Source organism: Doryrhamphus excisus, chromosome 8, assembly GCF_030265055.1.
Source record: "Doryrhamphus excisus isolate RoL2022-K1 chromosome 8, RoL_Dexc_1.0, whole genome shotgun sequence".
In the NCBI taxonomy this organism is placed as follows: Eukaryota; Metazoa; Chordata; class Actinopteri; order Syngnathiformes; family Syngnathidae; genus Doryrhamphus; species Doryrhamphus excisus.
Window position 1 is genome coordinate 16,862,672 of NC_080473.1, and position 24,091 is coordinate 16,886,762.

A 24,091-nucleotide genomic window follows, 5' to 3' on the forward strand; every position below is an offset into this window, starting at 1 on the left:
TCACTGATATCATCTCCATTGTGACCTTGAGCCATCATTGACATTTAACTGGTGCAGTTCTGTTTGTCACTGTTGTTATGGGAATTCTTGTTGCTGCTGTTTTTGTCTCTCTCTCTACTGCCCCCCCCCACCCACCTCCCACCCCAGTTTCTCTTATTCTTTTCTGTGTTTCTTCTTGTCCGGTCGCTCCAAATGCGCATAACAAAAACATCAAGTAACGGCAAATAAAATTTCATGGTACAGGGAAGTTGTAGCCAACACCTGTCCTGACACAGAGCAAATCTGTTTAGCATGTAAGGGCATTTAGATCAACAATACTATCTGCCCCAATGGCTGGACGGGACCAAAATATATATATATATATATATATATATATATATATATATATACAGTAAACCTCGGATATATCGGAAATTCGCTCACAACGGACAGATAAAAAAGAACCAATTTTTCTGTAATGCATTTCCAATAAAAATTCATTGCATATATCGGATTTTTTATAACGGATTTCGCCTATTTCGGACAAAATCTCCAGTCCCGTTCCAATGCATTTCCATTAAATTTCCCTCGCATATATCGGATGGCCGCATCATGGCGCTCCGATTCGCCGAATTGTGACAGGCCGCTGTACGACGTCATTTGCAGCGTTTGCAGCGTTGCCTGCGCGTCCAAGTACATTGGAAACATAGTCAAGGAAGTGCCTTTTTATAACGGATAAAATCCGATTTACGCATATACTGGATATAAATCCGACTGACATTTTCCGGTATACGCATATAACGGATTTCGCTTATATCTGACAAAACCAGTGGGAACAATTGAATCCGATATATCCGAGGTTTACTGTATATATATATATATATATATATATATATATATATATATATATATATATATATATATATATATATATATATATATATATATATATATATATATATATATATATATACATACATTAAAAACACAGTTGCCTCACACAATGTATTAAAAACACAACAAGACTCACGCTGTATTGTATGCCAACCTGAAAATTTACATAAACTGAGGCAAAACTTTGGCGTGAATTTTGGTGCTACCTGAAAAACATGCTACCTTGTTCCACTGTAAATGGAAATGCTGACCTCCGGTGGTGTAATGATGTTAATTGTCATAATTTGACTCTAATGCGAAGTCACATTAGAGCAAGAGAGAAGAAGACAGCATGTTGTCGATTCATCTTCTGTGCCGCTTATCCTCACGAGGGTCGCAGGCATGCTGGAGCCTATCCCAGCTGTCTTTGGGCGAGAGGCGGGGTACACCCTGGACTGGTCGCCAGCCAATCGCATGGCACATGCACAGACAAACAACCATTCACACTCACATTCATACCTATGGACAATTTGGAGTCACCAATTAACCTAGCATGTTTTTGGAATGTGGGAAGAAACCGCAGTAGCCGGAGAAAACCTCATGCAAACTCCACACAGAGATGGCCGAGGGTGGAATTGAACCCTGGTCTCCTAGCTGTGTGGTCTGCGCGCTAACCACTCGACCGCCGTGCCGCCCCACAGCATGTTGTGATCTAAGTAAACAAAAAAATATCTATATAGTGGGTAGTCTGCTTTCTTCTTCTTTCTGCAGTCGCAATCACATCAATAATGTCTGTGTGGTGTTCCGTCTCATCCATTCCACATTCCATTTTTTGCTCTATGATTTGGTCTTAAAGCTCTTATATCTTTTTGAGATCTTTGATATCTTTTCCAGTGCATTGTTAGTTTCCCTAAGATCTTTGATATCATGAAGCAGTCTAGCGTCTTCCTCTTTCAGCGCCTTCGTGTCAGCCTGGATTTTTCACAAACATGACATTACTGTACTGTGGAGAATTTTGATTCACTCATTTTGTGCCTTGAAAGACCTTATTCCTTTTTATTCTGTGCCATGTCTTGTGGCAGTCTCCTGTAACTCCTGTATTTGATACTTATCTCCTCGTTTAGTTTTCGTAGATCTGTCTGTGTGTTTCTTTTTGAGAACCGCTAGCTTATTCTACAACTATGGTAACAAGTGCAGAGTTTTTTCACGATGGGTGCTCACTGTGTACAGAAAGTGACTTCAAAGTGGCCTCTATAAGATGCAGAGATGCTATTGTGTTGTAAAAAGACTTTGAAGCATCATCATCAGGATTCTGTTTTGTCTAATGGGTCCATTTATGGGCAACAATCTTGCATGAAATGGTGCTTATGTTTAGCTTCTTTACTGTTGACTCATCCTGTTTACTGGAGTGGAAAACACTCTAGTAAATAGTTTATAATTGATAGAGAAACTGTACACAAGACGGTTCTTTTTGCATCAAATGCTTATCTTACAGTGATGTCTCAAATTTGCTATGCTTGAACTTTGGACACATTTTTGCTGACTGATGACAACATGTAATCAGCAAAATAAATTGGTGAGTGGTTCCTCGAATAGGTAGGCCGTGAGCTACCAGTAGCTTGCCACCAAAAGTAATTCTATATTTTGCATTTTGTTCCTTTACTGTACAAAAAAATGAACCAAACTGTGATTATGGCTTACCATTACACCACCAGATTTTATTATTCTGTCAAAGTTAACATGATAGTAATGAGTCAAAGGAAATTCCCTTTAATGTGACTGTTTAGTGGCCTAAATAGGAACAAACACCAAGCAGAAATGGACAAAAGAAAATACCACCATGAATGGCAGGCCCAAGCTCAAAGCCTTGGCAGATGACTGGCCTGACAGAACCAAAGCCACTTCAGTCGACTGTCACCATGAGGTAAAAAGCACATTGAGTCCCAAACGGCACCCGCTGGACCCAGCTGGAGAAATCCATCGAAGCACTGCAGATATTTTTTAGTGCAATTTATACAGTGGCACCATGGCATATGAGTGTCCCAACTAACGAGTATTTTTTTAGATACAATCTGTCCCTTGGCTACTGATTACATTTGGGTTATGGGCTGCGAGTTGATGGCAGGCATAACCAAAGACAGCTATTTGGAGGGCTTGTGCCACCTTAACCTTAGCATGTTTCAAGACCCGCAGTATCATACTTTCATGCTGCTGAAGTTGCCAAAATAAGAAAAGTGTGTGTGTACACATCACCATAAAAAAATGTTTCGAGTGAAGTATATGGCGTTATATACGAGGTACCAAGTACGAGCCAAATATCTGTTTTAAACGATTGGTCTGAACCACAAATTCAGTCTTAAACTGCAGCACAGTGAACTATGCAGTAGGCTTACTTTTTAACATTCATCTCCCCTTCTTCAAGGATTACGACTCAAATCAATAGAACAAATCACACAAACTCTGAGGAGACACTTAAATGATTTTTTTTGCCTTTTCACACAATACAATACCTAAAAGTGTCTTTATCCTGTATCCTTTTCATCACCTTAAGAGGCTTGCTAGCAAATGAAAAAGGAAGAGAACAATTATCTTCTACTTTATGCTGTGTTTTTCTGTGTCATTATACGCGTGGTAGTAAGTACTGAAAGGCTTTCTGGAAGTGTCGAAGCCGCGCTGCATCCAATTATCACTGCTGTGAGTTCATCTGTGCTCTTGTTGTTGTGGAAACTTGGCAGGCAATCCAAATATCGGGATTATCAAGCCAATGTTTTCCGGTCATTTTGATGATATGCTAATGAGTTAATAAAAGACACTGATGGTTCAGCCCAGTTGTTATTACGAGTATGTGACTATAATCAACTCTGGGTTAGGTTTGGGTTATTTCAGGAGTAATTTTAGGATGAATCCACAAGAGCCTTTACAGGTGACTTTCTTTAAACTTTTGAAAGTGCATGTCCAACTGTTCAATGTTCCTGTACTTCTTGCACAACTGAAGCTGGAAGGCAAAATTGTGATCCGTGAATGGACCAATACATTTCCTGATTCATTTACAATTGGTATAAAAATTGTAAATTAGTGAATTAATCGCAAAATAGTCTCAAAGGTTTGTTCTGTGTTTGTGCTGTTATAATTTTTGAGTGATTAAAGATCAAATCTAAGTTCACCCAGAGCCCCATTTGCTCCAAATTAAGCACAAACAGTCACAATTGTTTGTACCTTGTTAGTGCTATAAAAATGAGTGATTATAAAGCTATACTTTTGAATTATTGAAGATTTGAAGATTTAAATGTCTGGTGATGATGTCATCAGCCCCCCAGCATGCTCTGTTTGTGCTGTAAAATGATCGATTGTGCTATGTTAGGTTTTTTTTGTTATTAAAATTATTACAACGGGGTCTTTCATTCATCATTAATTTGGAGCAAATGGTCGGATGGATGAAACAAGATTGCCTGATGAAATAATATTTCATAACTCAAAAAAAAACCCAGCAAAAACAACAATTCTTACTGAACCATCTTTTAAGATAAGCCAATTTTTTTACATGTGTTACTGAGCTCACAGTGCTCACTGGTGTCAACAGCAGGCTGCAAGAGATGCACAAAGACTGGCGATATCACAAAAGAACAGCAAGTTGTGCAAAAAGTACTGAAACTTCCAATAGTCGGACATGTGCTTTGAAAAGTTTAGAGAAGGTCAAATAAGAATATTATTATTATTATTATAGTGCATTATAGGGTCATCCTGAAATTTCACCCAAAAGCTGAATATCCTTCACTTTTTGATTGTGATGATGTTCAATTTGTGTTTTGTGGCCAGATGCTCCCCATCATATGTGTAGTGAATGAGTGAGTGAGTGTAGTGAATTCTCCCTAATAGGGGGCGAGTCAGGAGTCCCAGATATCCCAGATGTCTCCCACATGGTTGTGCTGTGCGTCATTTATCTTTGTGCACGGTGAACTTAAGTTTGTAGCTTTAAAAGATGCCTCAACAATGTTATCAAAATCTGACTCAGTGTTTCTTAGTGACCTTAATGTGGTCTGGGTTTGACCTTAGTGTGGTTTGAATGAAAAAGTAGCCATTATATCTGCCACTAGGGGGCACACACACAGCATTCTGAAAGTTAAAGCATCCACTCTGGAATGTTTGTGGAGTAAAATGAGGACAATATGCAGTGCTTTTTTAAATTTCCCAATGCATAGACCTTGCTTGTTTCTAAATAAATAAGCCAAATACAACTACAAATGATAATCTGATCAAATTATTTCAAGTGCACTTGCACAATCGGGTGTGTGCACTTTATGTGGTCACTATTTTTATCTTACAATAAACGTTACAATAACGTTAAATGTTATTTTTGTAAAGACAGAATTTCTGATAGAACTCCAGCACTGGGCATCACTGGATTGTGCAGGTCTACCTAATAAGAGATGCTGCTGTTACAATGCCCTGCCAATAAAAACTAATAAAACCTGAATTTATCATGAGTGTGTTTTTGGTGCCAATAAAAAAAGTTGTACAAACTACAAACATTTTGGAATTGCACTAATTCTTAAGGAAAGCATTTGTGTGCAGAAAAATCTAGGTGTGTGTATATGTGTGATGGATCTTTTGAGAGCTTCCTGGTAGTGCGAGCAAGATATTGTCATCCTTCTCGAGTGGAGGAGAGTGAGAGTGAGTGGGTATATAAACTCCCATTCTGAGTCAGGCCCTCGTCACTTTGGGTCTGGAAGGGCAGGCGGAGGAATCAAAAAAGGATGAAGCTCCTCTTTGCGACCACCTTTGCACTCTTTGTGCTCTCCGGCTTGATTGACTGGGTTGACTCGTCAGCCTACGACAAAATAGTCGCGCACAGTCGCATCCGGGCGAGGAAAGAAGGGTAAGAAATCTATAATTTGGATTTTCTTCATTTTTTGCAGCCCCTAATATATTACATTGTGGTTTATATGCTTCTGACCTGCTCAACACATGACAATGGCGAAAAGGAGTAGGAATAACTGTTAGTTTACTCAGTTTTGTGTTGAAATCTTGTTGAAAATTCATGACTAAATAAAAATAAATTTAAATATTAGGGATGTCACAATTACCACATTCATGCAGATTAGTCCATCATCATTATTAATATGATTGAACATTTTCATGCTATTAACTCTCTGAATTGACCAGTCCAGGGTGTACCCCGCCTCTCGCCCGAAGACAGCTGGGATAGGCTCCAGCACCCCCCTTGTGAGGAAAAGCGGTAGAAAATGAATGAATGAATGAACTCTCTGAATTAACATCTGTGGCAATGCATTTTGGGCAGTTTGTCTGAGTAATGTTACCATCACACATGTGCAAATCAAGGTCAGCTCATTCCAGAGCTGGCACTGCAAATATCTTGCCACTCCTACAACCACTGTTCCGTGAGAGAGTTATTTCTCAGTTGTACATTGTACTATGAATAACAAGTGGTCATCTCTCCGCTGGAGTAATTTCAACAAGTTTGTTTGTCTTAGTAGCTGGCAGAAACACATTAATGTTGCTAGATGTTTGTTGAGAAAAACTGTTAACTTTTGTAAACATGAACATGAGGCGTTTCATAAACACATTTCATGCATAAATATTCCTCTCTTTCTTGGGTTGCTTTGCTCATGCAACAGGAAACAGGAACAATATTTAATTCTGATCAATCACTCCTGTGATTAATCAGATTAAAATAATTTGAATAATTTGAACGCATTATAAAATATACAGAGAAATTAATACATAATAAACACAGGAATAAAAACCCTGTGATTAATCAAAATTAATCTGCATTAACCGTGGTTAATCACATTTAAAATGTGAATTGTTTGAATACACTATAAAATATATAAAGATAAATAAATAGATAATTAATACAGGAATAAAAACCCGACAGAAACATTGTATAATGTATAAGTACATGCAGGATATAGACTAAGCAATAGCATATTAAATAATGATAGATGTAGATAGATGACCTTATAAATGCATGATAAATAATATTGGCACATATTTGCTTTTTGCAAATGTATCTATATTTCTGTAGCTGGATACAAACAGTAACCTTATAAATAAATATGAAAGGGGACCTATTCTGCTTTTGTCTCTTTTCTGACCTATAAATGTAGTCAGAATGTTGTATCCTCGTGTTAAACGATGCCAAAGTTTCAGATAATGAGGCTTAAAACGCTCGAGTTCTAAAAGCGTGGTAAAACTGCCCCTTTGTGATGTCACAGAGGGGTGGACTTCCTTATATGGTTCATAGTTAGGATGCACTTTGGGCATGTGACCAATCACAGCAGAGTGGGCATGCCCAGAGGCGAGCCATCGGTGGAATAAATTAAAATAGACCGTTTTGGCAGGAAGCATAAATCAAAGGAAATACAGCTGGAATAGGTGCAGATTCTGCAACATCTAAATCTAAAAGGTTTCTGTGTGGGTTATTGTGTGTGGCTGCTCTATAGGAGACCATAACTCAATACAAAGGGTCGACAGATGAGTATTCATTCATTTGTACAAGGAGTCTTTCAAAAGTGTTGGTTCATAAACTTGTGTGTTTTGATTGAAGTTTTTTATTTCACCTTCGATATTCCTCAGGCCCAATGTGTGCGCTCTGCAGCAAGTCATGGGGACCAAGAAGAAGTATTTCAGCACTTGCCGTAACTGGTACCGTGGGTCCATCTGTGGAAAGAAAGCGTGAGTGTTATTTTTGTCATTGTCTATGTTGGCAAAGACAAAGCTCATTCATTGTGAATGAATATAGTAAAATAAATTTACATTTTTACATTTACGAAAATTTACCTTTAAAGTTGCAATTTATAAAAGTTTAACAATTTTTTCCAAGAGATGACAGGTTTTGCTATTTCTTTGGCTGACACCTCTGAATCCACCAGGAGGAGCTTCACCGCTCCCCTTGTCTCCCAACATCGTATGTTGTATATGTATGGACCGATGATTGCACAATTCCGCTTGTACTTCTGTCTAAATGACAAGAATAAAGGCTCGTTCAATGTACGAAGTGGCCGGGAAGCGGGAAGCCTGGGCTTCCCTGCTCAGGCTGCTGCCCCTGAAAACTGACCTCATATAAGCGGTACAATGGACGGATAGCTTTTAACTGTAGTGGTTAACTTATAGACACTTTGTTTGTCTATATGTACCCTGCGATTGACTGGTGACCAGTCCAGGGTGTAACCCGCCTCTCGCCTAAAGTCAGCTGGGATAGGCTCCAGCAGCCCTAGTGAGGATAAGCGGCATAAAAAATGGATGGATGGAATGATACAAGGTTACTCAAAATAATGCTTCTACAGGTAAGACTGAATTTTTAACAGATTGTTCAACTTTCAACTTTTCTCCGTGGGTGTTGTCTTTTAAATGTAGTTTTCAGGGGAATTACAAATTTTCCATGCTGAGAGACACATCTGTGAAGCCATTTTCTGCAAGATGAAAAGAAATGATTTGTCAAATAGGACCCGAGGCTCTTTATACATTTGGAGGCTGGCCTCTGTCGTGTGTCACTGTGGTGAACCACTGACTCCAGGATGTGGCTCTGAACTGCTGACATGCTTCATGAATGGAAGACCACCGTTCATTCTAACTGGCTCTTTTCCCCCCCTTACTCGTTCCTTCCAGACGTCTCAGCACTTTCATGTTAAAACATGGATGGAAGCCATGTTTTTTTTTTATGGTAATCCATCTTTCCCCATACACGCAATGCCCTCCATGCATGTTTGGGTTCCAATGAAGGAAGTCCATGCACAGTAATTTGTACTACAGTGCAGTGATTTTTGGCTCACAAGCCTAAAAATATATACACAAAAATAAATGATTTCTAAACTAATCCAAGAGCACCGTCAGCTAGATTTTCACACATTCTGTTTTCAAGGAAAACTTCTCCACTGCTGATCAGTAATTGTATTGGAATGCAGCCAGAGGGAGAATAATATATTAGACATTAGACCAATTCACCGTGAATCTCATAGGAGCGCTTCCTTTTTTAGGAGACGCTGACAAGTCAAAAGTTCCTGAATGCTCCGGCCAGACAAATTCCCTATGTGTGGGAGAGAGCAATGTAACAATGTTTTTTTTGTTGTTTTAATGCTGACTGTGCCCCAAACTAGGCTGGTGTGACCTCATCCTTCTGCCTCCAAGTCTGATTCAAGCAAAACAAAACCACTAATACACCATGGGCAAGTCTAAGGTCTATACTCTTTAATGAATAATTCTGAATTAGATCTGTCAAGGATGGAGGCTTGAATCAAAGCTTAAAAAAATAATATTTGATATTAAATAATGGAACATGCTATTTGCAAACCTCATTTCAGTTAGGTGCACAATGCACATTTTACATTGAAGGGTTAACCAATTGGCAATGTGATCTCTTTTAATATGCAACAGAATCTTTGCCCAAAATATTGACACACAATTTGCGGTGATTTACGGTGGCGCATAATTGGTTGGACGGTGGGCGAGTGGTTAGCATGTTGGCGACACAGTCAGGAGATCGGGAAGACCTGGATTTGAATCTCTGTGTGGAGTTTGCATCTTCTCGTGCGTGGGATTCTCCGGTTTCCCAAATTCGACAAACATGCATGTTATGCTAATTGGCGACTGTGAGTGTGAATGGTTGTGTTGTCTATATGTGCCCTGCGATTGGCTGGGGACCAGTTCAGGGTGTACCCTATCTCTCGCCCCAAAGTCAGCTGGGTTAGGCTCCAAATGAGGATAAGCGGTATAGGATGGATGGATACTTGTACTGTTGTGATTGCAACATAATTCACAATCAGAATAGACAGTCTGTTTAATACTTTCTAAACACATAAAGTGTATAGCATTAGACTCCTGTAGACATAAAATAACACCCTATAGTCACCATTACCCTCCTATTGTGCATTGCAAACTATTATACGCGAGGGACTCCAGACGGCTGCTAGCAAGCTAACCAGTTAAATGTATTTGTTCTGAACTTAAAGGAATAGTTAGGAATTTTTGACATGAAGTTGTATGACATCTCCATCAGCAGTGTAGCACATCAAGGGTGTTCTGGTTCAGTGATGAGGAAATGTAGTTCTGGTTAGTTGGTGAGGCCACTTAACTAAAGCATTTGTCTTCTCAAAACATTATGCGTTCGTAGGAGTAACATTTTTGCATCACAAAAATGCCTCCTTAAAAAAAATCATACTTTCTCTCTTGCATCGTATCACTGTGCGGTGTTCCACAGTGTTTACATGCAAGGATGAATACGCAACGGGAAGAGTGACAGGACTCTCACGTGTTCATCCACTGTGGAACACAAACACAACAATGGACAGGAGACAGTGCGCAATGATATGATGGAATTAATGCAATCAAATCTCTCACAAATAATTACTAACAGTCGCTTATTTCGGGAAGAGAAAGAATCAGAAAGACAGGAAATAATCCACAAAGTCAGAGAAATGGCATTAATATGACAGAATAGAAGAGATGGGACAAGCAATGGCCTAGTTTGAATATGGCCTGTTTGTTTTTAAGTGAGGCTGGACACAATAGTCTTCCTGTCATCTGACTACAAACTGCATCCAAGTCAGCATCTTTTCTCCATCAGATGATTCAAGTATGCTACATATGTGTTTGTCCCAGAGAATGCCGGAATGAATGTAGACAAGCCCGCCATTATTACTGGCCTTTTGGACCAACAGGTGACACACACATGGAGTTTTTTTTGGTCTCCTGTTTTCTTTTGCAGCTTTCACAGGGAAAAGGCTTCTCGGATTTCTTTCCATGTGGATATTATCTTAGAGCATAGATTGTGCTCTTGCTGATACTGTTTATTTGTGCTCTTATAGAATAACCCATTTGACAAGATTGCTGGGTCTTTATTCTGAGCTGTGATGTAGATGTACGTAACTCTGAGTGTAACGGAACATGTACAATTAGCAATTAATTAATTACCATTAATTACAATACCAATACCAATATGATTAATTACAATTAGCTTCGCTTGATCTCTTTTTTCTTCGCTAAGACCCACACAGAAGCTGTCTTTATACTTTATGATAAATTATTTCTTGTACGATAACCCAGACAGTGAAAAACAAATCATACAAAACTGGAGTGCCCAAAAACTGAGGTTTATCCATTTCCCACATGCTTGAAAACCATGCCAAAATATTTGGGAATATTTGGCCTTCACTGTGGTTCGAGTGGTTAGCACGCAGACCTCACAGCTAGAAGACCAGGGTTCAATTCCACCCTCGGCCATCTCTGTGTGGAGTTTGCATGTTCTGGGTTTTCTCCGGGTACTCCAGTTTCCTCCCACATTGCAAAAACATGCTAGGTTAATTGGCGACTCCAAATTTTCCATAGGTATGAATGTGAGTGTGAATGGTTGTTTATGTGCCCTGTGATTGGCTGGCGACCAGTCCAGGGTGTACCCCGCCTCTCGCCCGAAGACAGCTGGGATAGGCTCCAGCACCCCCCGCGACCGTCGTGAGGAAAAAGCGGTGGAAAATGAATGAATGAATGAATGAATGGCCTTCACTGTGAAATAAGGAAATGGACAAAGACGAGTAGATAAGGTCAAAAGTGACATCAGTAATATTTTTTATTTTTATTTTTTGAGAACATTATTTATCGATTAACCCACGACCCTAGTGAGGATAAGCGGCATAGAGAGTAGATGGATATAATGCTTCATAATGTACATAACTGTGGTGTTAACTTGTGGCTCTATATTTATATGTCGCCTTGACAGTTCAAAGTGTCCAAATAGTCCAATAGTGGAGAATATGTTTAAACTTGTTCATGCCTGCAGACACTAGTGGTATAATCGTGTTTACGTCCAGCAGCTGCACTTTTTATATTTATTATCATTCTTCGGCCGTCCTGGGTGTTCACATTGTTTTTAATGGCTTATACATACTGTAATTTCAGTTTAGTAAAGTCTTAAAATAAAATAAAGTCTTAAAAATGACCCGCCATTTTTGTGTGAACTTGGATTTTTGCCGGAAACTTTGACGATGTTTTCAATTTTCTGAAAACCAGCCTGAATGTCACTGCTTTACTGGTTGCAGCAATGAGTCTGGGTATGGGCATGCCATCTTGGGATTGCTATGATATGCTGTAACATGATAACCATCTTTAGAATCCTGATCTTTTTTTTCTGGTGGTATTTTGGATAAATTAAGATCCCTCAGCATTCCAATGCTGTTTCTAAGAGGGGATTGTAATTTCTAGTTTTTAATGAATGTGACAGTGATGTTTATTAGTTCAGCAGTTTCCACAGAAGAATCCTCAAAAGGGTCTTTGTGTAAACCAATACTTTCTAAACCCAAACTTTAAGCAGTCTGCACTTCTGCTGGCCAAAATAAAGTTAACTGAATGCCACGAGGCAGCATCCAAACTGATTGTTTGGCTGCAAAAGGGGCATTCTATAACATAAATTCACTTTTTTAATACCAGTGTAATTCAGCCTTTCCATTAGGTTTTGGCCTGAGCTGCCAGATCACGTCACATGGTGTGTTTTTGGTATTGAAGCAGACATCTAAAAACACTGGATGATGCCGTTGGCAGCCAGATAAAACCCACTTAAATGTGACAATGCTTGAAGAAAGCCTTTTAAAGGATTTGCTACCTGTCTGTGAAAAATGTTTTTATAATGTGTTTGCCTTGCTTTCAGAACCGTCCTATATGAGTGCTGCCCAGGCTACATGAAGCTGGATGGAATGCGCGGTTGCCCTGCAGGTATGTGTAGCATTAACAACTACATTTGTTGAGTTTTATTGGGCCATATCCTTCAAACCCCAGCACCAGCTGCTTGTTATTGTTGAAATGAGGCCAATAGACAGTAAAGGATGCGCTCACATGTATTGGTGCTGTTACATGTACCTCTGATGCGTCAATGTATGAAAAAGTTATAGAATGACTGCCTGCCATTCACTCCTTAACTTTCATAAATTGTAAAATTGTAAAATAGACAAAGACAGAGCAAAATGTACATGCCGAGTTAATCCTTTGATTCTGACTGACCTAAGCTCTCTCGTAAGGTACACTCATATCTTGGGAGATTTGCTGAAGTCTTGCCCAATTTCATGCATGGTGGTGGTAAAACCTCCAAGTTTCAAAATGATTAAATCATTTTTTAGGAGACATGTTACATTGCTGATGTAACATATTCATTTCTCTTGAAGTGGCCCCGATTGACCATGTGTACGGCACGCTGGGCTTGGTGAAGGCCACTTCCACTCAAAGATACTCCGAAATCTCTAAGCTGAGGGGTGAGATTGAGGGATCTGGATCATACACCTTCTTTGCGCCCAGCAACGATGCTTGGGAGCTTTTGGATGAGGTAAAACTAAATAGATCCCATGGACCACAATTTCTATTCAGCAGGTTCTCCATCTTGTTCTTTCTGCCGTAACAGAGCATCCGGAGTGCACTTGTTAGCAACATCAACGTTGAGCTTTACAACACGTTGCACTACCACATGGTCAACAAGCGCCTCCTGACCAAGGACTTACGCAATGGGATGACGGTCAACTCTATGTACAATGACCTTGGTCTCCTCATCAACCATTACTCCAATGGGGTGAGCACCACCATTCAGGATCATTTATTTGTCACCTTTGATGTTAAAGAGTTCTATCGTCTTGTAGGTGGTGACCGTCAACTGTGCCAGGATTATCCATGGCAACCAGGTGGCCACCAACGGTGTTGTGCATGTGATTGACCGCGCCATCAGCACTGTCGGGAACACCATTCAAGATGTTATCGAGATTGACGACGACCTGACTACACTGAGTGTGAGTATACTTCATCTGGGTGTAATGTGTTCCGCCCTGGCTCGAACCAAGGTGAGTTGAGAGCACCGGTTGTCGAGTGAGCAAAGACTGGATTGCATCAATATCTGGTATGACTCTTAAGGTGTCAGGGTACGAGGTTTACCGATGTACCAATGATTATCATACAATACTACACCCTTGGACACTATTTGTGCTCAACATGTTGCTGTGTTTCCCTTTCAGGATGTTGCTCAGAACTCCGGATTGTTGGACAAGCTGGGTCAGCCTGGACATTTCACTCTCTTCGCTCCCACTAATGAAGCCTTTGCTAGGCTGGGAGGTGACGTTCTGGAGAGGCTTCAGAGCGACAAGCAGGTCCTCCAAGGTACACTGCATGTTTAATCCCTGGGATCCTGTCTCATTCAAACATTGTTCAACACTGCAGTAGAGTTTACAACCATAACACAGTACGTCTTTGTGTCTGCAAAGGTGAAAGTACAAGCAAAAAAAAAAAACTGAACACCAGTATTTCAAAATTCAAGCCCCGACAATTACAAACAGATGAAACCACAATATTCTGTGCAATGAGCCTGGAACATGGACACAGCTTTGGCAAGCTATACATAACATTTGGTTGGAGAGTAATAACAAAAATTAGTCTCCACTTTCAAATCCAGCATGTAATCGTGGATGGAAAGTCAAGTGATTCTGTAATAAGCATATTTTTCCACACATTTATTTATAGTCTTTTTGTGATGTACGAGCTAATCATATCCTGCTTAGGTGTTTAGGTGTAATTCACTAATAGTATATTTCAACAAGGTGATGCTGTTCACAAGGGAGGCAACATAAAAAAAGCTTTCTTTGGAAGCAGCAGCTCCTTCCATGCTGGTCTACCTCAAATATTTTATTGGCCAATGATGTCAGATCAGACAATCCCACACAAGGTTAAACAAAAGTGTGCTGAAATCCCTCAAGGGCTCAAAGGATCCCAGGGTCTTCTGGTTCCCTGGAGCGTTGGCGTGTAGCCACCCCAGCAGCCAACAACACAAACTAAAAATGCATCAAACCTGCACATTTACTTCACATTTCTCTTCTTTTTCCAGCTCTTCTGAATTTCCATCTCCTGGACTCAGTACAGTGCTCCGAGGCCATCATGGCCGGCACCTCTTATACAACGCTGGAGGGCAACAACATAGAAATCGGCTGCGATGGAGACAGCTTGACGGTCAATGGCATTAAAATGGTGCGCAAGAAGGACATTGTCACAACCAATGGCGTCATCCACCTCATTGACCAAGTGCTCATCCCCGACTCAGGTGAGACCCTGCCCCTCATTTTCTGACTGAAATATAACTCAACTACACCTTGCAACTCTTATTATTATGCAATAATCATGATTCATGGTTTTAAGGGCATGGTTCTTTGTTTTATTTATTTATTATTTGTTGTCCGTACATTAAGGGAGTGAATTACAGGCTGCTATCATGCAATTCTCCAATAAATGAAATTGACAAATACAATAATGTAAACATAATAAAATAAATAACAACAATGCAAACAAGCACAAATGGAACAGTTTGAACAATCTAAATTATTATTTTATTGTTATTAAATGAAAGTTCCTTATTGGCTCTAGTGCAGTATTAAACTACTCAACTATGCAACTGCTTTTGTTCTATACGTGCCTTTGTCCGTTGTCGTATTTCACTTGGAAGGCAATGTGTTTCCAAACAGGGTACTTTGCAAGCCATGACTCCCGCTGGCCTGCGCTGTTTTTGTTGACTGAGTAGATACACGGCTATACCTCCTGTCCCTCACTTTAATGTGTACTTTGTGAGAACAATACTGAATATGAAAATTCAGATTATGAATCCACCATAACTATTCGTAACACGGAAAGATGACGAAGACCAAATCCAAATGGCTCACAAATGTAATTCCAGTTTCCGAATTCTCTCTGCCGTTAAAGCCAAACAGGTGATGGAGCTGGTGGGAAGTTCCCAGTCCACCTTTGGTGACATGGTGTCCGAGTTGGGTCTTTCTGCCGCCATGAGACCCGGGGCTGAGTACACCCTCCTGGCGCCCCTCAACACCGCCTTCAACGGTAAGCCGCTCAATGCACTAGGATGCCTCCGTGTTTTCCTTCTTCGGATGAAGCAATGTGCTTGTGTTCAGTCAAAGGGGGCTGATTACTTTCATTTTTACTGGTTTTAAATGATCATTCGGAATTCACAAGGGAGGAACAGCTGGAGCTAAGTGGAACCTTAAGCTCAAACCATAAATTCTTCCCAATCTCGGGACGTGATTTGTAGCTTGTTGCATGTGGTCCATCTCCTGAGCTGTGGTGTAAATCAATCACAACAACTGTGTCTCATTCATTCTTGGTGCTTGAGATTGCTGTTGGTGTGAGGAACAATGTGACTGAACAAAATAGCATAAATAAACCAGGTGGGATGTTACCAAACACAACATTGTACACACCAGGAAAATTCCATAACCAATAAGCATAAGTTAGTTGGTTGTGGTGTGCCAAAGTTCTGTTTTTTTGCGCAACATTTCAAAATTGATTCTTTCCTGTGCAGATGAAGTGATGTCAATGGACCAGAGGGTGCTCAAAATGGTCCTGGAGAACCACATACTGAAGAAAAAGATCATTCTGGGTCAACTGTACAATGGCCAAAAGCTGGAGAGTATTGGAGGGAAACTTCTGCGGGTCTTCATCTATCGCACAGTGAGCCCCGCATCACTCACTACCTGCCTGACATCAATCTTTGTGTGTTTGATTTAAAAAGCAATTTGCCTTCACCTTGTGTGTTATTCCTTGAGGCTGTATGCATTGAGAATTCCTGCCTCATAAGAGGCAGCAAGGAGGGAAGCAACGGCGCTCTCCATCTCATGAGCAGCTTCCTTAAACCGGCGGAGAAAAGCATGTATGAGATTCTGAGTGAAAACGGCGAGTTCAAGTGAGTACAGCGGCAGACGGTAACCCCTTCAAACCTCAGGATTGTTTGTCTTTCCATTAATGGCACACGTCTCGCTATGAGAAATTACTGTTGTTGCAGTATGTTGTCAAAGTCTGTCTCTGTGCTGCAGGATCTTTTTGTCTCTGATGGAATACGCTGGACTGACTGACTTGCTGAGGCAAGAGGGAGACTTCACCCTATTTGCTCCCACCGACAAGGCTTTTGATGGTTTGAGGGACAGAGATTTCCAACTGCTGAAAAGTATGTCTCCAACACCTACACACTGTGCACACTGTAGTACATTGCCTGTGGAGAATCATCCTTGCCTTTCATAAAATTAGGTGATATCAATGCTCTCAGAACCATCCTTCTGTACCACGTCAATAACGGCATCTTCATTGGTGGCGGTTTGGAACCTGGAGTGACAAACCTTCTCAAGTCACTGCAGGGCAGCAACCTCAAAGTGATGTTTGTAAGTAATTAGCGCTGCATGTCTATGCATTTTTATCCCATCAGCATACTGAATAAGTTCAGCTTAGAAGCTTCAGCGAGCTGATAGCTATTACTTTGTGGAGTCATCAAAATTCTTGGCTTTGTGGTTTTGGTCTTTTTGTAAGACCGCTCGTTTTATCTTTGTCAGGCAAACAACACCATGCGAGTGAACTCTGTCCAAATTCCTGAATCTGACATGATGGCCACAAATGGCGTCATCCATTTTGTCAACTGGCTCTTGTATCCCGCAGGTACAATTATAACCCTTTTGTAAATCTGTTAAACCACACTGCACAGCTCTTGTGTGTGTGTGTTTTTATATTGACTCTCTGCTGTAGATATCCCGGTTGGGAGCCAGGATCTCCTCACTCTACTGAAGAGGCTCATCACCTATATACAGATCAAGGTTGGTTATTCTCTCATGGCATCATTTGGTACAGAAAGTGACACTGCGGGGACAGTTTGTTGAATTTGAAACAAGGTTGATACAATTGTAATTAACTTCCCCAGTAGACAGGGCTACATCAAAGTGCACATTATCTACTTTCATTTTATTTGATTCAAAAGGAAATCTGGAAGGGGTCAAGGCTATACAGCTGTTATGGATAGTTCTGGAACATTTTCAGAAACATGTTCTGAAATAAAGGCATCTACTGTAGATGACAGGAACTATCTGCTGTAGGTTTGGGAAACGTTTATATACTGTATTATCTGATACTGGTGTGAAATACAGATCCTCAATATGACTTTTTGAGGACATACTGCAAACACACCTCTATTTATTTGCTGCTCTCAAGTTTTGAACTAAACTTGCAGGCCAGTCGGCTGCCATTCAGCAACTCGGCCCCAGGCCGCAAGCTGAATAGCACTAGGACAGGAGTTGGCAACCTTTACTATCAAAAGAGCCATTTTACCTCCACGCTCACTAAAGGAAAACAGACTGGTACTGCAAAACATAATTTAAAAACAATATCATATTAACTTTCAAAAGTTTGAATCTTTCTTAATTTTACAACAGCAGAATACAACAAATTGTTGTTTCTCGCCTCATGTGAAGCAATGATGCAGAGAAGCAGAAAAGTCAAAGGCATCTGTACATGCGGTCCATGGGAAGGCCGGGATTTGGGGGGTATATTCATGGTTAGTTTACCACATTGGGGGAATACCTGTAACATCCCAACCAAAGCATCCAGCCAAATACTTGCTTCCCCTCCATTCCTCAAGCTCATTCAATCACTAGTCAGAACCAGGATTCATTCAGGGTCTCACAGAAAGTCAGATTTAAAAAAAAGTCATTGCAAAGATGCGTATTTCCCCCATTTGGGTGTTAAACAATGCAAAGGGAGCCACAATAAAGAGGCTGAGGAGCCACGTGTTGCTCTGGTGCAATGGGTGGCTGACCCCTGCCCTAGGAGTATCCATGTTTTTATTTGTTCTACGCGCAAATAAGTGTCATCTGCACTAACTTCAACTTCTTTCTTTGAATTTCCAGTACATTCCAGGATTCAGATACCAGGAAATCCCCCTTACTTTTCTGAGTAAGTCACAAAATTATTACCACTGTTTTCCCCCACTTATAATTAATAATTAAATACAATCTCTAATCCCTCTTCACTGTCATGAGAGAAGATGACCACGGTTGTTGTTGAAAGCATAGTGATGATGACTGAGCATCATAATCATGTGGTTCCCCATCAAAAAACACACAGGTTTTGTTTAGCAAAAGCAAAAAATGTATTTTACTACTGTGACAAAGCTACAATGAAAGTGAAAGCATGGTCTCTATTTACGTGCAAAATAATTCATGCTGTAAGCAGTGATGTGTTCGTTTCTGGCCTCATCTACATTAGTTCAAATTAGGAGTGACATGTACAAGTGTGCACCAGCATTTGAACCTACAAATCTCGATTTGCACCCTTCCATCAAGCGATCTGCTACCAGAAACAAAAAAAAAAAATCTGTGGCATGTTCTTCCTACTGATCTCTGAGGAGACTCGCGCGCCCAGGTAGAGTGTTCCTGCAGAGTGTCAAAGAAATCACAGGAATCTCTGTCAGAATTCAATGTGAATAACAGATGCCCGTTTTTGCAATGTTAAACAGATGTGCCCTATGATGTCATGCTATCTTCCTCTGCATGTGCTGGACACCAAAAAAAGCTGCCATTCAGTTTTTGCATGACAAACTAATTATGTGAAAAACAAAAACATGAAGATATAAAAGCAATAGTGACAGAATATGGTGTATAGAGTGATATGGTGTATAAAGTCAATAAAATTGGCTCATACCCCCACTAACAACAATGCTAATTTGCATCAAATTGTACAAATTTTGTGTATATTTGAATACACAATTTAAATCACAATTTACTTAACCTATTTACTTAATCTAGTGTCATAAATCCTGAGATTGTGAATCACATTAAATCACACATTTCTGACCAAGAGAAAGGTCCATTGTATAATATTAATTGTAATATAACAATACCCATAATATTACTATTATACATGCATGCAAAGGCTTACCAGTGTTTGGAAGTTGCTGGTTGTCAGTCGTAGTGAATTATGCATTTGTATGTTGTGTTTTTTATTTATTTTCTATTTATTTATCTCCCTGACACAACCAAAGTGACAAGGGAGCCCTCCATTACCAAGGTTACCAGGGTCATCGAAAGTCAACCATCCATCACCAAAGTGACCAGAGTCATTGAAAGTGAACCTAGCTTCACCAAACTGACTAGAATTGTGTCAGGTAAGTGTTTTTTTTTTTTTCAAAATTAAAACATCTGAAATTAGCGTTGGGTCAAAAAGTATTGGCATTAATGGTTGTGGCTGTAGTCAACTTAATTTTAAGTATCATGAGTGGTCACCATCCAGCAGTTTATCAACGTCTGCATGAAATGTTGGTTGCGCTACTCATTGCTTACAATGCTGGTTGAGCATTTTGCCCCTTATGCCTACTACAACAATGTTTCTGTTGTTGCTGTGTTGTGCAATATACTTGTTAATAAATGGGTATGTGGTCAAAGAGAGCACAAAACTAAGAAATAATGGCCTCTAGTTAATTATCAGTTTCAACATTCCGCCCACCAAATTAAAGTACTTACGGTATGTAATTTTTTATGTCATTGTTATTTCCAGGTCCTCAATACTCAGTCAGCACTGGCACCACCAACGTCGCCGTTGACGGTCAGTCAAAGTCTTTTACTAAACAATAACATTTAAAAAAGTTCCAAAAAGTTACAAAAGTTACAAAACTGTTGTTTGTTATGTTTCTTTCTTTTCTGCGGTAGGATCTAATCTGGCAGAAATTTCAACCCTCAAAACAAATCCAAATTTTGACACGGATCAAATGATAAAAATGATCAAAGGTGAGTTTCAAGCGATTGGTTGACCATTGCTGTGTGTATAGTGTGCCCTGATGATGTTTGCTTGCCTTCATAGAGGGTGGTTCAAGGAGAACCACTTCACGAAGAGTTTTAGGTAAAGGAATGATTCAGTCTGTGTGAGAATGCTGCAAAAATGCAAGCTTGCCAGCTTGTTACTCCATGTATTGTAATTGTATGCAATAAAATGCTGTCAGTCTTATGGCCTTGAAGGACTAGTGTGAACATGTGTGCTTATGCATGCATCTCTAAACACTGTTTCAAACTGCCTTCAAGGAAAAATGCATTGCTGCTTGAAGTAAGAGTTCCTTTTCGGAAAGTGAAGTCCAAGATGCAGTGGTCTGATGCCAACAACAATGGCAGTGCCCACAGTGACGGACTATAAACATTGTTCATTTATGTGCATTTCTTTGTTATTCTACCCATTTAACTAAATGTGTACTAGTCATGGTAAACTGCATTTGTAGTCACAGCTGGCCACGGGTGGCCTGATGGAAACCACCGCCAATCTGTGCCTATGGCCTCTCCGACCAACACCAAACATGGTCCATTGTTAACCACAATGAATTTGTCACAAAACAAAAAACTTATCACATCCGTCAACCATGTTTGTTTACAAACCCGATGTAGTAACATCCAAGTGGCATATTTCCTATTTCCCAACAGGTTTTTGATGCAGAATGCATTACGAGAGGTGAAGTCATTGGTTCCAGTGGTAAAAATAATTTACATAGCCTAGAGTAACTTTTATGGCCACCACAAATTCAATAATGTAACAATCCAAATTCAATTCCTATTGGCAACAGATATCAATCACAAAATGAGTTGTGGAACCCAATCACCGTCCCAACCTTGCCTCCTCTTACAGACCTTTTACAGCTGCTGCAAAATAGGAACAAATATTTTCACCACATGAATTTACAAGTCATTTGACTTGAAAGGAATCCTGCCAGATAGCTTGGCTTGCTGTAGGAGAGTCTGGAAATGAGTAAACAGCTATCTACAACAATCTAGCAGCACCTTGAAAGCTTAAGCAACTGATTTAATACATTTTATAATATATTGCAGACCCAGTGTTCTGCACTGGGCACATATAGAAAAACAACCATTCACACTCACACAATTTAAAAAATAAGGGAGTGAAATTCAAGATGAGGTTGAAGTCCCAAACGTTTTGGTAAAATGGTTCTGAACCTGAAAGCCATAAGTGGATTGAGTGCATTCATTATTGAATATGTTCATAGTTAGAGCATAGAAAGCCTCTTTCCAAACTTGTAAGTATGGATTTAACATAATTAGAGCACTCTACACATGAAATAACACCCCTATAGTCATCTTTACACTTGTATTACCCAATACGGTAGACATAATAACAGAAAAGAAAATATACTATAGACTGGGAGAGTTCCTTGTTGTTTTTACTTCTGGTTTCTGTATCATGCTTTCTGTGGTGGCTATTGTCTCATCGATGTAACAGTACTGGAACATTACTAGTGACCAGTGTAGAAGACTACATATCAAAATGTGTCCTTTGAATGCCTTATATTTACATTTTAGTATATTTAGCCATATTTATTCTTGAAAATGCTTAATTTAGACCCAAAACATGCTTTAATATTTTGTGACTAATAATAGGCTATATTCAAACCCAACACAAAGACGATTTATTAATTGAACATATTACAAACACCGTCATAGTATAATTCAAAGCGTGATCTTTGATAGTAGGCGTTTCATTTCACGTTGCAACGTTATTACTTGCAAATAGATGGGTCTTGTTTCCCTTTTCATAAAGTATGCAAAACTAAGTAAAAATGCCTGCAATAACGCTTAATAACGTAACGAAACAATTGTTAAATTTCCAAAAAGATAATGTGAAACTGATTGCTTTTTTGCATTTTAATCAGTTATGCATGCATCCATGTTGTGCTGCCATGCTTGCCGCTACTCCTCTGCTCAGTTTGGAGAAGAACATCTTCCTATGTGTCAGCAAATGGGATACTATTCTTATTTTGAGAGCATTGATGCATGCCGGAATGGCACATCTCATTGTACATTCACAGACAGTTTCAAACCATTTTTTTCCTTTTCTTACAAGCTGGCGGCAGGCGAAGAGGAAGGGACTGAGCACGGACAAGAGTGACTGGCATTAAGGCAACGAGACAGCAAACCACAGGTTGAAACTCTCGTGCTGATTGAGGGGGACACACAAGTGCACTCTCTTGACTGACAAGATCAGAACTGTTCTCGTAAAAATCTTAATGGTACCTTGAATGCATATTCAGTTTAAGAGTCTTTCGGTTGAGCAAATGTAAATTAAAAGAACGATTTGGCTTGACTTAAATACGAGCCATTAAGGGTTGCAATAAAAAATGGTTGCTACACTTTTTCTATGGATTTTCAAGTGTTGAAGCAATGCAACGTAAGTAGAAGATTTTGTAAATCCGAGCATGGTAAAGAAGTAGTAAAATGATAGGTGTGTTTTCATCCTCTTATCTTGGCAGGCTTCTTTAAGTTGTTAAAAGTCTCTCATTTTCATCCATGTATCCATCTAAAGGTTTCTTGCTTTCTTTTTTCCCTAAGCGTTTTCCAATAAAGTGCATTCTTTGATATTAACTTGCTGCTTTTTGCTTTTTTGAGCTTAAAAGGTTCTCAACAGGTTAGGACATCCTACATTCCATCCTTATGATGCCTCTTTTATATATTTACAGGTTTTTCCACATACAAGTGTTTCATAATGTTAAATTTTTCCTCAGTGGCCAAGTTATAATTTATGGCAGCTTCAGAATCTGGCTGTCTACTTTGGAAACGGTCACAGAAAGCATATTCAGTAACTTAATTTGTGAAATTCACTTCAGAATTACAATGGAAGTGAACATGACCAACAATAGTTGCTATTCTTTGCATATGTATGTGCATAAAACCATATACACATTCAGTAATGGCTAATGGCAATAACTGCAACATGTCGTGAATGAATTGCAGTGGTCAAAGAATTGAGCCCTGAGGTACGCCACACATTAGTCTTTTAGGTGGAGCACAGTCATAACTATTTCAATCCAAAACAGTTTATGTCATCTAACATATTCAGGCAAAAGATTTAATATGGTAATTGTAACACTAATGGTTTAATTTTATTTTAACATGCATACAAGTTATGATGGAATACAGCACATAATTCCATTCACAGTTCGCATGTCTAAAAGGAGTAGGAAGAAGTTTATTTAATGCAACCCCCCACATTTGTTACAGTACATTTATTCACCTCCTGTATTCTATATGTGATTTTTTTTTATACTAGATAGACTCCCTTTATTGTCATTGCACAAAAACACAGTAGTGAAATTGCCAACGAAATGTCGTTGCCTGGCTCCCATATAACAACAGACACAAAAGAAGATAAGTAATAATAATAATAATAATAATACATAGAAAAGTGATAAATAATGTAACAATATGGCGACATAGCTAAGATTTTGCCACAATCGTAATAAATAGAAATCATATATATTAATTGGTGTAAGAAATTCATAATAATAATAAACATAAATAATATCTAAACAACACTTTCTATCGTCTTCTGACTGTTTCCCATTTTTTTACCAATTCAGACAAAAATTAGCACATTAGCTCAGCGGTAA

The 24,091-nt window shown here is 39.4% G+C and overlaps 1 protein-coding gene and 1 long non-coding RNA gene across 5 annotated transcripts in view; one reads left to right on the forward strand and one right to left on the reverse strand.

Annotated features, from left to right (window-relative positions):
• Positions 1-5,580: 5,580 nt before the first annotated feature.
• postnb (periostin, osteoblast specific factor b) lies at positions 5,581-23,045 on the forward strand. Of its 2 annotated transcripts, XM_058080379.1 has the most exons (21): positions 5,581-5,728; positions 7,450-7,548; positions 12,509-12,573; positions 13,020-13,177; positions 13,253-13,417; positions 13,485-13,631; positions 13,854-13,995; positions 14,717-14,929; positions 15,583-15,717; positions 16,196-16,344; positions 16,440-16,576; positions 16,707-16,837; positions 16,918-17,048; positions 17,217-17,319; positions 17,407-17,474; positions 18,561-18,606; positions 19,694-19,816; positions 20,206-20,253; positions 20,358-20,435; positions 20,509-20,547; positions 22,549-23,045. In XM_058080379.1, exons 1-21 carry the CDS (start codon positions 5,607-5,609, stop codon positions 22,575-22,577), a joined length of 2,328 nt encoding a protein of 775 aa, XP_057936362.1. In that variant the 5' UTR covers positions 5,581-5,606; the 3' UTR covers positions 22,578-23,045. The 2 variants fall into 2 exon arrangements, with proteins under 2 accessions (XP_057936362.1, XP_057936363.1); XM_058080380.1 differs by lacking the exon at positions 20,509-20,547.
• Positions 7,409-24,091, reverse strand: part of LOC131134779 (uncharacterized) — a 38,481-nt gene continuing 21,798 nt past the window's right edge. For 2 of the 3 annotated variants that reach the window (XR_009131474.1, XR_009131470.1), the window contains one exon: positions 7,409-7,533. This is a non-coding gene — a long non-coding RNA (uncharacterized LOC131134779). Of the gene's footprint in view, positions 7,534-18,933; positions 19,086-24,091 lie in introns of those variants that run through there. The other variant, XR_009131471.1, reaches the window with a different exon arrangement.